General features: G+C 45.8%; 2 protein-coding genes across 4 annotated transcripts; both read right to left on the bottom strand.

Annotated features, from left to right (window-relative positions):
• Positions 1-686: 686 nt before the first annotated feature.
• On the bottom strand, positions 687-3,668 carry LOC123110472 (DNA topoisomerase 2-like). Its single transcript, XM_044530997.1, has 11 exons — positions 3,456-3,668; positions 3,203-3,368; positions 2,916-3,095; positions 2,658-2,844; positions 2,531-2,580; positions 2,090-2,452; positions 1,873-2,007; positions 1,698-1,769; positions 1,522-1,615; positions 1,216-1,425; positions 687-1,114 (listed from the first exon to the last, which is right to left on the bottom strand). Exons 1-11 carry the CDS (start codon positions 3,620-3,622, stop codon positions 717-719), a joined length of 2,022 nt encoding a protein of 673 aa, XP_044386932.1. The 5' UTR covers positions 3,623-3,668; the 3' UTR covers positions 687-716.
• Positions 3,669-10,262: 6,594 nt separating this feature from the next.
• On the bottom strand, positions 10,263-13,510 carry LOC123110473 (DNA topoisomerase 2-like). Of its 3 annotated transcripts, none has more exons than XM_044530998.1 (10): positions 13,263-13,510; positions 13,038-13,164; positions 12,544-12,931; positions 12,299-12,467; positions 11,958-12,191; positions 11,696-11,882; positions 11,561-11,610; positions 11,061-11,489; positions 10,872-10,980; positions 10,263-10,779 (listed from the first exon to the last, which is right to left on the bottom strand). In XM_044530998.1, the coding sequence occupies exons 4-10, from the start codon at positions 12,461-12,463 to the stop codon at positions 10,460-10,462; spliced, it is 1,494 nt and encodes a 497-aa protein (XP_044386933.1). In that variant the 5' UTR covers positions 12,464-12,467; positions 12,544-12,931; positions 13,038-13,164; positions 13,263-13,510; the 3' UTR covers positions 10,263-10,459. The 3 variants fall into 3 exon arrangements, with proteins under 3 accessions (XP_044386933.1, XP_044386934.1, XP_044386936.1); XM_044530999.1 differs by having other exon boundaries at positions 11,982-12,191; XM_044531001.1 differs by having other exon boundaries at positions 12,299-12,428; positions 12,783-12,931.
• Positions 13,511-16,431: the final 2,921 nt, after the last annotated feature.

The following is a 16,431-nucleotide window of genomic DNA, read 5'->3' as shown; positions in this document are numbered from 1 at the left end:
ATTCCCGATATGATCCCTCCCTATAATACCTGCTCCTCCCATGGTTTTGGTAACCGCTCGAGATATTCGGTTACCGCGTTTACCGCTCCCCCACGATCCTGGTGTTTTCTCATGCGAAAAGCTTCACATGGAAAAAAGCTTCACTTGGCTCCTCCTCTCCGGCGAACCACACCAATGGCGCCATCAGTATTAATCTTGATCAGCCTGGTTCAGGAGGGTTCCATTTGATTTCCACATCTCAAGTGATCACACAATGTCATTTATAATGATCATAGACTTGTGTAGCTGGTATTGGGTTATGTTTCGTTAGCTGATCCTGGTGTTTTCTCCCTACTGTTTCCTGTTTGTTTTTAATTTTAGCCTTTGAACTCTGTGTGCTATCGAGTTTCTACTAAATCATTGAAAATCGGGGGGCACCCCTTCTGCTCAAAAGGTAAAAATAGAGGTGCTGCTGCTGAAGTGCTGAGACACAACTCAAGTGGAGAGAACAGCACGTCTCAAGCAAATCACGAAGGAGCACAAAACGCGTCACTGCTTGGTGTTTTCATTTTTACTTTTTCTAGGAAAAAACAAAAAATAAGAAACATGAAGAGTTATCGACGATGGATGGTCTAAGTTTAAGGTGATTAACGTGTCAAATTTCACAAGTAGATGGATTTGAGAATTAGCTAAAAAATCTCAGAAACTAGACATTATTTTCAATCGATTTAGATTGGTTACGCCTTCCGGTGCCTTGCCGACCTTCTCAGTGCTACAGGCTGATCAGAGCTGCCAGAGGGAAGAGGAGCCTCAGCATCTTCTGTTGTTGTTGAAGCGCTCGCAACTGCCTGCGCAACCGAGCCGCTCTTCTTTCGTGCCTTTTTCTCAGGAGAAGGAGCACTGGAGTTGTTCTGAGCAGACGCCCTCTTCCCGATGGTAGCCTTCTTTGGCTTCTTTGCAGCAGGCTCTGTTCCACTGCTGTTCTTCTCAACTTGCACTTCTTCCACGGCAAACTTGTTGTCGTCGTCCTCACGAGACAACTCGGTTAAGGGTGCCATGGCCTTCTTTACCGCACCTCTTTTGCTTGGCCCGTTTCTCCCTTTCTTTCCTTCCTGCTGTCCTTCTGTTTTAATGGCTGCACAAACACAACATTGAATCAGATCAGCTTAAACTTTTTGTAAGAGATGTGAACATTTTCATGTGCACAAACACAACATAGTAGTACATGGGTATTACCACTATTTTGGGAGATGCTTTTCTTCTCAACTTGTGCTTCTTCCACGGTAAACTTCTTGTCCTCGCTCTCGGGGATGGGCACTGCTATGTCTTCACCAGACAACCCGGTTAAGGGTGCCACGGTCTTCTTTGCTGTGCCTCTTTTGCTTGGCTCGTTCCTCCCTTTCTTTCCTTTCTTGTTATGTTCTTTTGTAGTCTCAGTTTCCATGGCTGCACAAGTGGTCACGCTCACGCCATCAGCTTAAACTTTTGTAAGAGATGGACATTTCATGTTCACAAACACACAAAACTGTACACGGGCATTACCACTATGTTCTGAGGACGAGCCCAAATTATAAACAGCCAGACGATCTTTCAGTTCGAAAGCTTCGTCCTCATCATCTCCCACCGGTGCACTTGCCTATGAAATTGTTGAACTGACTTGTAAAAGCAACAAATAAACTATGACACGCACAGTAAGACGGCTTGCTCAAGGACCAAACCTTCTTGGGTGGTCTCTTCATTTGTGCTGCAGGTTTCGTTTCGAAATCTTCGTCGTTCCCAGCCAAATTTGTCTCAAAAGGTAAGATTGTTTTATCAGTTAAAGAACAACATATACTTCCTAGCTAGTCCTCTCCTCTGTAACTTAAGAACTTTATGACTTGTGTTACTCTGTACCTTCTGAGATTTGGCTGCAGTCTTCTTAGGCCGTCGTCTCTTGGGCGCTGCTTTAGACGCCTTCTCGTCTTTGAAGTAATTTTCCCGCTTACGTCTTGTTTCCTCCTGTTCAGCTTCAAATTTTGCATCAAGCACCTGTATCAAAATCAATGAGTAAGAAGAAGGGAGAAACACATAACATCGACCAAAACACTAGAGAGAAACATTGTTTAATTACGTCCAGTTCCTTTTCAAGAGCATCAAGGTCTCTCAGCCAAAGAATTTCTGGAGTTGCATTGCCCAGAAATTCATGTTCGTCCTCTAATTTCTTCTGTTCTGCGAGGAGCTCCTGTACTTTCTCCAGTGTCAAGTTACCAATCGGCATTGCGAGAAGGTACTCATAATTACTTTCCTCATCTACTTCATTGGCTGTAACTTTTTTCTGTGGGAAAGGTTGATATCCCTTCTGCTTAAGCTCCAGGAATAGCTCTGACCTCTTCCTGTTATTGACTACGATGTCCCCGGATATAACAGCAAGAATAAACCTCACTTGGTTCTTAGGCTTCAACAACTCTTTCCCAATATTTTTCAACATTACTGCCTGCACAGCATAAATTAGTTAATGTGCCAGTTTGCACTTGATCGTCATCATCATCATGAAGGAAAGGTCAAGATGTACCTTTCTTCTCCAATAGTATTCAAGCCTCAGTTTAAAGAACTCTTTAAGTACTGAAAAAGTGAAATGATTTTAGATTCAAAACCATAGGAAGAGAACTGGCTTGTAGTTCAATACAGGAGATACTCACTGTCCTCTAGGGTATTATATTTTCGAATTTTTCCATCCGAGTCGAGCAAATGCATTTTTGTTGTTTCTATTGTGGTTGTCAGCTTGAATTTCTTCTCAAGGCCTTCTTGCTTAGCAATATTCATGTTTTGCTCACTCAAGATAACCTCAAACTCCACACTTGCATGATCGCATCGTGATTGGCATTCCTGTAATTGAAGAAAATCAAAACATCTGAAACCCGAGAGAAGGGACTATTCCTTTGTGTAATTAACTATACCTCTAGAAACGCTGGCTCTTCCCAAAGTTTCATGTATTCAAGAAACTCTTTGTAATCGTTAGTCCAGCAGCGGATGGGAAGCTCAGTAATTCTAAGCTTGGTGTCATCAACCTTCTCTATAACACCACTGATGGCATATGTGGCACCCGCTGCCTTTGATCTTGTCTTCTTCACAGACCCCTGTGATGTTATGAACCCAGAAATGCATCAAAAAAGCAATTGTTATTAAATTAAGGAACCAAACTGTCAATGTAACAGAACTATGCTAGTAAAAGCATTCCACGGACCTTGAACCCCTTGTACCAAGGTTCCATTGGTACGACAGCCTCTTCATTTAGCAACCTTTTCAGATTAGCGATAATGTCTCTTGGGTTGTAGTTTGGGACATAGCTGCTCGATCCAGTGCCAATGCCACTCCCATTGACCAAAACCATGGGAATAATTGGCATATACCTGAAGAAAAGGTGGCATATTACAGGAACGCAAAAACCTATCCATTCGAAATCTTGCATGATGAGTGTTAGAATAGATATTTATTACCAACTTGGTTCAATTGACTTTCCAGCTTCACTCAAGTAGTTGAGAAGAACATCATCATCCTTTGGAAAAATAAAACGGGTGATAGGCTGTAATCTGGTGTAGATGAACAAGGCCTCAGCAGCATCTTCGCCCCCCTGAAATGAATGATTGTAAACGCAGAGAAGCATGAGAAGTGGTTAACTAATTACAAACACGGTGATATGGTAATCTGCATCTACAAAGCTAACACACCCAATTCCTGGTACGAGGGGCACCTAAAAACCCCTTCCCCCTTCCCCCTCCCGCCCGCGCCGCCACCCGCGAGGAGGCCGGGGCGGGCGCCCAGATCCCGCCGCCTCCGGTCTCCCCTCCTCCTCCTTCCTCCCTCGCCGCCGCCAGGGGGCACGGCCGGGCTCGCCTGACCGGCGCCGGCGGCGGCGGGGCCCTGCTCTTCCTCCTCCGCGCGTTGGGGGCGACGCGGGTCCCTCCTTCGCGGGCGGGCGCGGTGCGGGCGCGGGGCGCCGCGGCGCGGCGGCGCGCGGCCCTCCGGCGGCGCGTGGTGCGGCGTGGCCGGCTGCGCGGTGGAACGCGCCTCGCCGCGGCGGCCGGTTCCGCCCGGCAGGCGGCGAGGGCCGCGGGCGGCGTGGGCGGCGGCTGGGGTCCGGCTTCGGGCTGCCGGCGGCTGCGGTGGTTCCTCTCCGTCGTGGGCGTGCGGCGGTGGTGCGGCTCGGCCGGTGGCGGTCCGGCGACCTGGTGATGGTGGCCGGCGGTGCGCGTGTTGGTGGTGCCTCCCTTGGCGGCTTTCGGTGTGGGGAGGAAGGGGAGCGGCTTGGACAGGGGCGGCGGAGCCGACGGCGTGCCGGCTGCAGCGCGAAGGCGGGAACTTTACGGGCCTCTGCGTTCCCGGCCGGGCCTGGTGTGTTCCTGCCATTGCGTCCGGTCAGCTACCGTCTTCGGCGGTGGAGGTGGGGCCCTCCCGCGTGCCGATGGTGCTGTTGCCTGGTCCCGGCTCCTCTTCTTCATCGTGCCGACCATGCTTCACGGCGCCGTGGTGAGACAGCGTTGAACGCTTCGTGTCCGGGCTGGCGCAGGGTGAGGGTCTGTTTGGCGGCGAGCTTCGGAGTGCCTGAGGTGGAGGTTGGGATCGGGAGAAATCCCTGTTGGCCTGGCCGACATCGACGCGGTGGCGCTTATGGGTGCCGCCAAACCTTCCTGGAGGGCGTCGGAGCTACCCTTCCTCTCCCCTCACCGTACCGGGGGAAACCCTTGGCAGCAGCGTCGTCTTCGTCGCGTTCCTTCTTGGAGGTGTTGATTGGTACCGGTGCTTCGGAGGCTCGGAATCTAGTGGGAGATCTCTGGTGGGTGCAGCGGCCACGAGGCTTCTTTGTTTCTTTGTCGATCCGCCGTTGTCGGCGTTTGTTTCTCTTGTATTTTCTCTTTCTTTTCTTTTGGGCGTGACTGTGCTGTTTCCGCCCCAGCACCTATCGTTGGATGGTTCGGTTGGTTGCTTTGTATACAAAGCGGGGGGAAACCCTTTTTCGGCAATTCCTGGTACCATACTGCCCGCGGGGCTCCAAAAGATTGATGTTATTGGTGCCAACAAAATCTTGAGCCATTCGTATGATCACGCATGCCAGACTCTGCTCGCCATGGGTGTATGCCGAGCGTTTTGACATATAACTAATAAAATCTGCCACCTGCAGTCAATAAGAGGCGACGAATTTAGGACACAGATTCATGGACACCTTGGCACAGATTTAAAAACTACTTTGGCACACAGACCTTGATTTCTTTGACCAAATTCTTCTTGAAGGAGCAGAACAAAACCTTCCTCTGCCCTGGTTTAAGGGTTAAGGCCGTCGACCATTGATGGAGGTGTCGACCGTTCAGGGTCCGCCTCTGGCTTCAAGAAGGGACCCATGTCCTGGTAGAGATGCATCGGCGAGGAATGGATCGGTCCGGCTCCGGCGAATGCTTCGGTTGGGCCTGGGAAAAGGCTGTTTCCGGCAGGTCTCGCCTTGGCCGGCCGCCGGAAGACGAAGATGAAGATGAAGAGTCGGAGTGGCGGCGGCTGGCGGCGCTCGCGAGCAGGAGTATTTCAGAACCCAGGATCGAGCGCGGTGCTCGTTCCCATTCCTGTTGAACGTATGAGAGAAGTCGCGCGATTTACGCTAGCGGGCCACGTTCGAAATGGCGCACGGTTAGGTCGGATGCATATCATCAATCACGATTTCGTCGCGATGGTAACCAATCTTTTCTGTTGAACGAGAGAGCTCCTCGTTGACGCTCGTCTTTTCTTTTCTTTCTTTTGAGAAATGCTCGTCTGCGTCAACTTTTTCTTTTTTGAAGCCTACGCGAATGGGCCGACCCACCTTGCCCACGAAGCAGTTTCTTATATTTTCCTCTTCGTGTTTTTAGTCGATTTTTCGCCGAAAACCAGCTATTGTTGAACAAAAAAAAAGCAAGATCGTTCATGAGCCACGGTACTATAATTTCGACGCTCATAATCTCGTCAAGTTTGCTTGTAATCTGAGTTTAGGTAGACATGTGTGGCTGGGTAATCCCCATGACCCACGACGTGTACCTATGAACATTCTTGATTAATAAAGTGGCGAGTTTCTCAAAAAAAATCAGCTATTGTTTTCTAGAAGATATACATTTTTTCAACCTATTAAATATAGAATATATTTAAAAAGAAAATCAGTATATGTTCTGAGAAAGTTCAGTTTATATACTAAAAGAAGTTCAACGTACATTAAAAGAATATTCAATGTTTATACCAAAATTGTTCATCATATATAAAAACATTCAGTGTGCGTTTTGAGAAATGTTTATCGTAAGCTAAAAGACATTCATTGTTCATTTCAAAAAAGTGCACTGTATCCTATATACCTAAATAGTTCATCCCCACTAACTCTATTATATATCTTAACAGTACATATGACACCTCCTCAAAAGCCCACCACAGCATGCAAGAGATTTTCTTTCATCACAAGCACACATCCCACCTCTCCACACATGTCATGTCATCAAAGTTCCACTAAACATATATTGAAAAAGTTTTGTATTATATTATGTCACTTATATTCAAACTATTTTAAATATACATTAATCAAATATAATATATATGATATTCACTTTCAGTTTAAGTTATGTATTATTAATTCAAATATGGACGTTTCATACAATCAAATCACTGAAAATATCATAATCGACTCTCGCAGCAACAAGCGGGGTATTTTCTAGTGCTAATAAAAGTTTTGTGCGCATTTGAAAAAAGCTCACCATCTACTCCCAACCTATAGAAAAAAGGAAAGCATGCAAAAAAGAGAAGAAAACCCAAATTAAAAAACAATGCTTATAAAAAAACAAATCACACTCTATGTAATAAAAAATGTCATGTTCTTTAAAGTAAAAATGTCATGCTATTAATAACAAAAACGCCAACCTCCTAATAACAAAAATGACATGCTCTTAAAAATAAAAATACCGTTGTACATACATTGTAAATTCCATAGAATATATACATTGTAAATGCAATAGTTGCTACAAAAATACCATGGTTCCTACAAAAAAAAGATGCCATGGTTCTCCCAAAAAAATACCATGGTACATACATTGAAATGCCATAGTACATATACATTGTAAATGCAATAGTTTCTACAAAAACACCATGGTTCTCTACAAAAAAAATGATGCCATGGTTCTCTAAAAAATGTCATGGTTCTCTACAAAAAGAAAAAAAAACTCTATGGTTCTCTACAAAAAAATGACATTGTGTTGACTTCAATTGCCCACCATGAAAGCCTAAAAAATGCCAAAGAATCATAACCTATTGCCATTACTTCCACCGACAAAAAAAAGCAAGTGACATGATTTGTGATACTTTGCAAAAAATGGCATGGTTTTTGGGACATGCCATGTTATTTTCAGGAATTTTATGGAAAACAAAAAATTTCATGAATATGACTTAATGGTATATACATTGCAAATGCCATAGTTTCTAAAAAAAATGCCATATGGTTCCTGCAACAAAAATGTCATGGTTTCTACAAAAAAAAGTGCAATGATTCTCTAAAAAAGGAAGTTGCCATCAAAGACATGTTTGATTTGCCATGGTACATACATTGTAATTGAAATGGTTTCTACATAAAAGCCATGGGTCCTACACAATGCCATGGTACTCCACAAAAATGCCATGGTTCCTACAAAATGCCATGGTTTCTCTACCAAAATGCCATGGTTATCTATAAAATGTCATTGATTTTTTCTTCTATTTCCAACCATGGGAACCTAAAATACCAAAAGCATGACAACATACTTTTTCCATCGTCTCCGCCGACAAAACAGTGACATGATCCATTATGCTTTGTCATCACTTCCACCTAAACTTGCCATGGTTTTTGGGATGTGCCTGGTATTTCATGGATTTCAGGAACCATATTTTTTGGGAAATTGTGCCATGATTACTTGCAAAAATTCCATCATTTTGGGATGTTATCTCTTAAAATTGCCTTTGGACAGATTCAGAAAATGCCATGTCAAAAATTTCAAAAAATGTGCATTGCCCAATTACACAAAAAAGAAAGGGATGGACTAAACTGAGATGGAAGGTTCACCATTGGCGCAGGGAATCCCAAGGGGAGGCGCCCCGGCAGTTGGGAGAGGAGGCTGGCCATGGCAGCGCTCGGGAGCGGTCGGAGTGGCGCGACGGAGTGCTTGCTGGTAGCTGCCGATACAACATGCTGCTACACATATAGAGAGCCTGAGAGAGTATGAGATAGATTAAGATGAGATATGGAAGGAGGAAGGAAGGGCGCGGTGGTGGCAATCTCACTAGCGAGGCAGCAGAGGAATTCCTCGCGCCGACGAATGGGCTGCTCTGCCAGCTCACCTAACTCTCACGCTGGCTGATGGTGTCCCGACTAGGGGGTCTCTCACCATACAGACTCATATATTGGTGGTCCGGGCTGAGGACCCCCATGCTGGTTCTGTCCTGGGCCACTTCGGGCGGCCCATAATGATTACAAGGAAGATCCAGAAGACTAGACGTATACTCTAAGATGCTAGACTCATGGAGAATCTTGTCTCCTCGTACATAACCGACTAGGACCCTGTAACCCTAGGATCCCCGATATCTATATAAACCGAGGGAGCCATGCTCGTAGAACGCACATTACATCTTCTGGTAGACAACTTGTACTTTGTACACCCCCAATACAATAATACAATCAGAGCAGGACTGGGGGCAATGTGTGGTATGCTAAGTCACCTAATGCTAAAATTTCACATTCCAAAAGGCAAAAGAAGATCAAAGGGCCGATTGTTGAGGATAATCCGACTAATTCTAATGGTGATATAATTTCGATCCAGTAGGGTCCCATGACTATGGTCATGAGGCTAGCACAAGCAAGGCCAAATCTAGGAATCCCAATTATACACAACCTAAGTGGTGTCCTCCTGATTTAACTAAGACCATAAAACGATATTGCAACGCATTAGGAATCACGATAAGGTAGAGCACAAAGCGGAGAAGCAAAGGGACAAATTGTTCAATGAAATCCAGGCCATGGCACTCGCAAAACAAGTATGGAAGTCTAAACAAAAAAGAGAATGCAGTAGCTTCCACATTAATTGCAACAACACCACCTACATCACCAAAAAAGGATGATGCAGGCCCTATTATATCGTCCACACCACATATCACACCCCCTCCAGTCAAAGAAACTTCAAGTCCAGTGCACACATTGGGACATGAAGATGAGATGATGGATAATGAATTTAGGCCATGAGAAGGTACGGATATTAATATGATGTATTACTTACCTGCCGAATTTCGTACTAGAGAAGAATGGGAGGTGGCTCAGGTGCATTTTTGCCCTAAGAACACCATCTTCGAGAAGTCAAAAGAATTGGTGAAACAAAACTAAAGCCATTGTACCTCAAAGATCATATTAATGGATCACCGGTTGCTAGGATGCCCGTTCATTGTGGTGCCGTAGTAAATCTTATACCCTATTCGATCTTCAAAAAATTTGGTTTAGATGATGAGGCATTAATTCTGACTCTTCCAGGTGCCCCCACGACTGCGACAAGGACATTTGAGATTAGGCAGGAGGAGCAGGCATGACGTCGGTGCCCAAGAGGTGGTCAATGCAGGAGGCTTGCCGCGAAGCACCAAGGAGGACCATCTTCTAAATGTTCACAATGCATGTGTGGGCACGCGAAGAACAGGTGCTCGATAGTTTCCCCGGCGGGGCAGAAACGCAGGTGGACGACACAGGATGTGATGGTGGTGTGGTGAAGAGACCTGCATGGAAGCCTACGTCGGTGGCAGAGCCATAGGAACAGCTTGCACCAGACTAAAAGGAGAAATTGAAAAACTCTTGCGTAAAGGCTAAGGCCTAAGAGAACATACCTCAGAATGGGGCTCACGAGTCAGAAAAGACACAAAATATGTGACTGGAATCCCTAAAAGTTACCCCCTCTGTAAACTAATATAAAAGCGTACAGATCACTAAAGTAGTGATCTAAACACTCTTATATTTCTTTACGAAGGGAGTAACAGTCTGTTCTTCAGAAAGACCGAAAACAATCATGCTTGGCACTCACCATTCTTCTCAAAGAAAGAGTTGGAAGCATAGGAGTACACTAGTAGTTAGACAAGGACGGCACGTCTGAACCAAAAGAGCACAAGAGTGCTTGAAATCCCAATCCGCTTTGCACGCACGCACGCACACAACAGAACATTCAGCAAAAGGAAAGAAAAAAGCACTAGGTGTGTACGGGTTGATGGATGATCAACGTTTTAATAAGGTAACCAACGTGTCAAATGTCACAAGTGGATTGATTTGAGAGACAGAAATGGTGATACCAGATTCTGAAAGGACAAGTCTCAGAAAGATTGTCTCACTGATGAATGTCTGGGCAGCCTAACATAACACAGAACGCGCATAAGATATGAACCTGAGCAAGCAGCCAAGCACCAATGCATCAGATTGGCAAAAAAAAAAACGTCTCATAAACTAGACACTATCGTCACTCTCGGAATCGATGCAGATTGCTTTCGCCTTCCCCTCCCTTGCCGTCCTTCTCAGTGTAACTGGCTGAGCAAGGCTGCCCGAGGGAGGAGCCTCGGCATCTTCTACTCCTGTTGAAGTGCTCGCGACTCTCTGCGAAACCGAGCCGCTCTTTTTGTTGAAGAGGGAGATCCTCAGCTTTCGCACCTTCTTCTCAGGAGAAGGAGCACTGGAATTGCTGTCGCCGGTAGGCTTGAATATATCTTTGCTCCGAGCAGGCGCCCTCTTCCTGATGGCAGTCTTTGGCTTCTCGGCAGCAGGACATCCTGTTTAAGAGTATACATTTTATTTGGAGAAACAAAAAACATTTTTTCTTTTGCGAAAAGGAGAAACACAAAACATTGTATGTGGGCCTTACCACTATGTTCTCGAGACAAGTCAGGATTATAAGCCTTCTCGCCTTTGGAGTTTTTTCCCGGCCTACGGGTTGTTTCCTCCTCTAAAACTTCAGAATTTCCATCAAGCACCTGTATCAAAATAAGCGAGTGAGAAGAGGCGAAACACATAACATCAAGCAGAACATTGTTGAGATAAAAACAGAGCTTACGTCCAGTTCCTTTTCAAGGGCATCAAGTTCTCCCAGCCAAAGAATTTCTGCAGTTGCTTTGCCCAGGCTTTCAGATTCGGCCTCTAATTTATTCATTTGTGTGATGAGCTCCTGTGCCTTCTCCTCAGTAAAGGTAAAAATTGCGACTGCGAGAAGATACTCATAATCACTCGCAGTAACTCCTGCTGCACCTTCAACAGGATTCTCTTCATTTTCTTCATCTACTTCTTCTGTACTTCCTGCGGGAACCGGCTCGGACGTAAACAGATTCTCTGGGAAAGGTTCATACCCCTTCTGCTTAAGCTCCAGGTAAAGCTCGGCCGTCTTCCTGTTATTGACTATGATGTCCTCGGAAATAACAGCAAGGATAAACCTCACTTTGTTCTTAAGCTTCAATATCTCGTTCCCTATATTTTGCAACATTATTGCCTGCACAGCATTAATTAGTTATTGTGGCGGTTCTCACATGTACATTACAGAGGGAAAAATTAAACATGTACCTTTCTTCTGGCGTAGAATTCGAGCCTCAGTTGGAAGAACTCTTTAAGTACTGAAAAGTTAACAGCATTTCAGATTCAAAACCACAAGAGAAGGGGTTTGTAGTTATCATACAGTTCCATATTGGAGATACTCACTGTCCTCTGGGGTGCCATATGTTCGAATTCTACCATCTGAGTCAAACAAGTTCACGTTTGTTGTTTTTATTGTGGCTGTCAGCTTGAATTTGCTCTCAAAGCCTTTTTTCTTAGCAATATTCATGTTTTGCTCACTCATGATCACCTCAAACTCCACATTCGCATGATCACATTGTGATCTAATTTTCTGCAAAAAAATTGCAATTTGAAGAAAGTTAAAAAAAAACTGAAATCCGAGAGAACTATTTGAACAACTACCTACCACTAGAAACGGTGGTTCTTTGACCTTGACCTTGCCCTTGCCTTTGTTCTTCTCATTGCCATTTTCCTGTTCACTTTGAGGACACATGGATTCAAGAAATTCTTTGTAATCGACAGTCCAACTGCGGATGGGAAGCTCAGTAATTTTAAGCTTGGTGCCATCGACTTCCTCTATAACACCGGTGATGGTATACGTGACACCAGCTGCCTTCGCTCTTGCATTCTTCACAGAGCCCTATAAGGTTATGGACAGAAATTTTGAATCAAAAAGTAATTGCCGAATTAAGGAGTCAAACTGTCGATAATGTAACAGAACTATGCTAGTGAGAGCATTTCACAGACCTTGAACCCCTTGTACCAAGGGTCCATTTGTATCACAGTGCCTCCGTTTAGCAACCTTTTCAGATTAGCAATAACGTCTCTAGGATTATAGCTTGGGATATAATTTTTTGATCCAGGCCCAATGCCTTCACTTCCATTGACCAAAACCATGGGAATGATTGGCATGTACCTGAAGAAAAGGTGGCAGGTTTTAGGTGCACAAAAATCAATCCATTTAATTGCCAGGATGAATGATGGAATACTACCAACTGGGTTCAATGGACTGTCCGTCTTCATTCAGATAGTTGAGAAGAAGATCATCATCCTTTGGAAAAATTAAACGGGTGATCGGTGCTAATCTGGTGTAGATGTGCCGAGCTTTAGCAGCATCTTTGCCCCCCTGAAATGAAATGGATGAATGTAAACACACAAAGAAAGCATGAGAACTCGTTTTTTCTTTGACAGCATATAAGGTACTTGGGTTTTAATTACAAAGCTAACCCACCGGGTACCAAACAGGCCGCGGGGCTCCAAAAGACTAATATTATTGGTGCCGACAAAATCTTGAGCCATTCCTATGATTGTGTTGGCTAGACTCTGCTCGCCATGGTGATACGCTGAGTGTTCTGCCACATAACCAGCCAAGTGTGACACCTGTATGCATGCAGCCAATGAAGGTAACAAGTTCAGGAAATGTGCCATGTGATGGTGATTAATTCCAGATCAACAGATATTCAAGAAGTGCTTGGCATACACACACCTTGGTTTCTTTCACCAGATTCCTCTTGAACGAGCAGAACAAAACCTTCCTCTGCGCCGGCTTAAGGCCGTCGACCACTGAAGGCAGTGTGTGTTCAAGGTTTGCCATGGTAGAAACCTTACTCGATCTGTACTTGACGCGTGTCTGGCGTTGGTCATGCAAAGTTCCAAGGCTGCGATGCAACAAGAAACCTCTAATAAACAGGAGAAAGATGCCATGTTTAACCTGTTTGTTGCTCGGGACTCGGGAGCGGACAGGACGACGCTCCGGCGGCGGCTTCTACGGAGGAGGTGATCCCGTACGTCGCCGTTTTGATGCGCCTCCGGAACCCCGTGGAGCGCCTGACGTCGGTGGCGGCGAGCGCGCGCGGCGCTCGTTTTAAAAATCGCCGGCCCCGTGATTTGCGCTAGCACGGTTGAGATGGATACATATCAATCAACGATTTCCCCGTGATGGAAACTAATCAGTTCTAATCTCGCGGGCACCACATTCCAGTTCTGGATGTGGAGGGCCAAGTTGGATTCGCAGGCGATGTTGTTGCAGCTGAGCCGGTACTGGGGCCGGACTTCATTTACACACGGAAAATAATCCAATTTATTCTAAATTTGATTATACTTAGATATTTTAATATGGACTACATAAGGAGCAGCTCAACTGTGTTACCTAGAGGTGCCTCACCTTAAACTTGCTGATAACCGGCCCGGCGCCTCTCAGTTCTACACTAGCCATCAGTCCGGCCCATAGGCCCTGTAGTAGAAGACCCTTGTCGGGGGTCGGGTGTGACATATGCCAAGAGATGGCTTATCATGGTGGGAACGAGTAGAACGTCCCCGGTGCCCGGAAGTGGGATGAGGCGTAGACACGAACGCCGGCGGACTTTACCCAGGTTCGGGGCTCTCCTAGGAGATAACACCCCTAGTCCTGCTCTGCCGGGTCTCCACATGATCACTAAAGGCACAAGTGATACAAGTTGCTCCTCGAGCTGTGTGCTAGAGGAAGGAGAAGGCAAGGCTAGCTCTCTCCTGCCCGAGGTGTGTGGCTAGGTCTAATGGGGTGGGAACCCTTTGCATGGTGCCCTGGGGGGTTTATATAGGCCTACCCCCCAGGGGTACAATGGTAATCTGGCCGGCTGCCGGGTCCGGCTGTCAGCGCCTCCGGCCTCCGGCCTCTCCGCCGACTACTGGGGCCCGCCGCCTGGTGGACCCCGCCGACCGGTCTGGTACGGAACCGACAGGCCGTCACCGCTGCTGGCGGGTCTGGTTGGCGGCTGGTCATTGTAGCCGCGCTGCTAATGACGCTGGCTTGGTGATCTCAGTGTGGCTACAGTCCCTGCAGCCTGGTGGGAGATCACTGTAGCCACACCTGGTCTCTTCAGGTTAATGGCGCACGAGCTTCGAGGGAGGGGGGCGGCCGCCTGCTAGAGGCCGGCCCTCCCCTGGTCCGTCTGGTTCGGCGTGCGCCGTCTTCTGGGACGTCCCTGCCCGGCAGGGCCGGTGATACGTCTCCGTCGTATCTATAATTTTTTTATTGTTCCATGCCAATATTATTCACTTTCATATACTTTTTGGCAACTTTTTATATTATTTTTAGGACTAACATATTGATCCAGTGCCCAGTACCAGTTCCTGTCTGTTGCATGTTTTATGTTTCGCAGAATATCCATATCAAACGGAATCCAAACGGGATAAAAACGGACGGAGCTTATTTTTGGAAAATATGGAAAATTCCAGAAGAAAAATCCACGTGAGACGGTGCCCGAGGTGGTCACGAGGCAAGGGGGCGCGCCCTCCCCCTGGGCGCGCGGCCTACCCTCGTGAGCCCACCGTAAGGCGGTTGATGCTCTTCTTTTGCCGCAAGAAAGATAATATTCGGAAAAAAATTAGGGAAAAGGTTTCAGGCAATCGGAGTTACGGATCTCCATATATACGCGAAACGGTGAAACAGAGCCAGAAGCCAACGCAGAGAACGCAGAAACAGAGAGATAGATCCAATCTCGGAGGGGCTCTCGCCCCTCCCAAGCCATGGGAACCAAGGACCAGAGGAGAAACCCTTCTCCCATCTAGGGAGAAGGCCAAGGAAGAAGAAGAAGAAGGGGGGCTCTCTCCCCCTTGCTTCCGGTGGCGCCGGAACGCCGCCGGGGGCTATCATCATCACCATCATCTTCACCAACACCGCCGCCATCTTCACCAACATCTCCACCAACTCTTCCCCCCTCTATGCAGCGGTGTAACCTCTCTCTTACCCGCTGTAATCTCTACTTAAACATGGTGCTCAACGCTATATATTATTTCCCAATGATGTATGGCTATCCTATGATGTTTAAGTAGATCTGTTTTGTCCTAATGGCTATTTGATGATCGTGATTGGTTTGAGTTTCATGTTTTATTATTGGTGTTGTCCTATGGTGCCCTCCGTGTCGCGCAAGCTTCAGGGATTCCCGCTGTAGGGTTTGCAATATGTTTATGATTTGCTTATAGTGGGTTGTGTGAGTGACGGAAACACAAACCTGAGTAAGTAGGTTGTTTACGTATGGGATAAAGGGGACTTGATACTTTAATGATATGGTTGGGTTTTACCTTAATGAATCTTTAGTAGTTGCGGATGCTTGCTAGAGTTCCAATCATAAGTGCATATGATCCAAGTAGAGAAAGTATGTTAGCTTATGCCTCTCCCTCAAATAGAAGTGCAATAACGATTATCGGTCTAGTAACATAGTCAGTTGCGTAGGGACAATTCCACAACTCCTAGCACCACTTTTCCACACTCGCTATATTTACTTTAGTTGTGTCTTTATCTTAACAACCCCTAGCTTTTATTTACGCGTTCTTTACTTTCTTGCAAGCCTATCCTATCACACCTACAAAGTACTTCTAGTTTCATACTTGTTCTAGGTAAAGCGAACGTCAAGCGTGCGTAGAGTTGTATCGGTGGTCGATAGAACTTGAGGGAATATTTATTCTACCTTTAGATCCTCGTTGGGTTTGACACTCTTACTTATCAAAAACTGTTGCGATCCCCTATACTTGTGGGTTATCAAGACCTTTTTTTGGCGCCGTTGCCGGGGAGTCATAGCGTGGGGTGAATATTCTCGTGTGTGCTTGTTTGCTTTGTCACTAAGTAATTTTTATTTGCTGTTCTTAGTTGTTCTCTATCTTTAGTTATGGATATGGAACGCAAAATACCAAAAAAATTAGGTGTAGTGTCTACTCATGAGGATGGGGTAACTCCTAAAACCCTCGATTCTCATTATGCGAGAGATATTATATACTACTTTGATAATCCTGAGAAAACCCTATTCAACTTTATAATGGGAGTAACGTTGGATCAACGTGAATACTTTAGGGATTATCGCTTAACACAAAAAAGGAAACTATTATGGGATCAAATTCATTTA

The sequence above is a fragment of the Triticum aestivum genome, chromosome 5B, assembly GCF_018294505.1.
Source record: "Triticum aestivum cultivar Chinese Spring chromosome 5B, IWGSC CS RefSeq v2.1, whole genome shotgun sequence".
NCBI classification, from domain to species: Eukaryota; Viridiplantae; Streptophyta; class Magnoliopsida; order Poales; family Poaceae; genus Triticum; species Triticum aestivum.
This window is presented reverse-complemented; position numbering and strand designations above follow the sequence as displayed.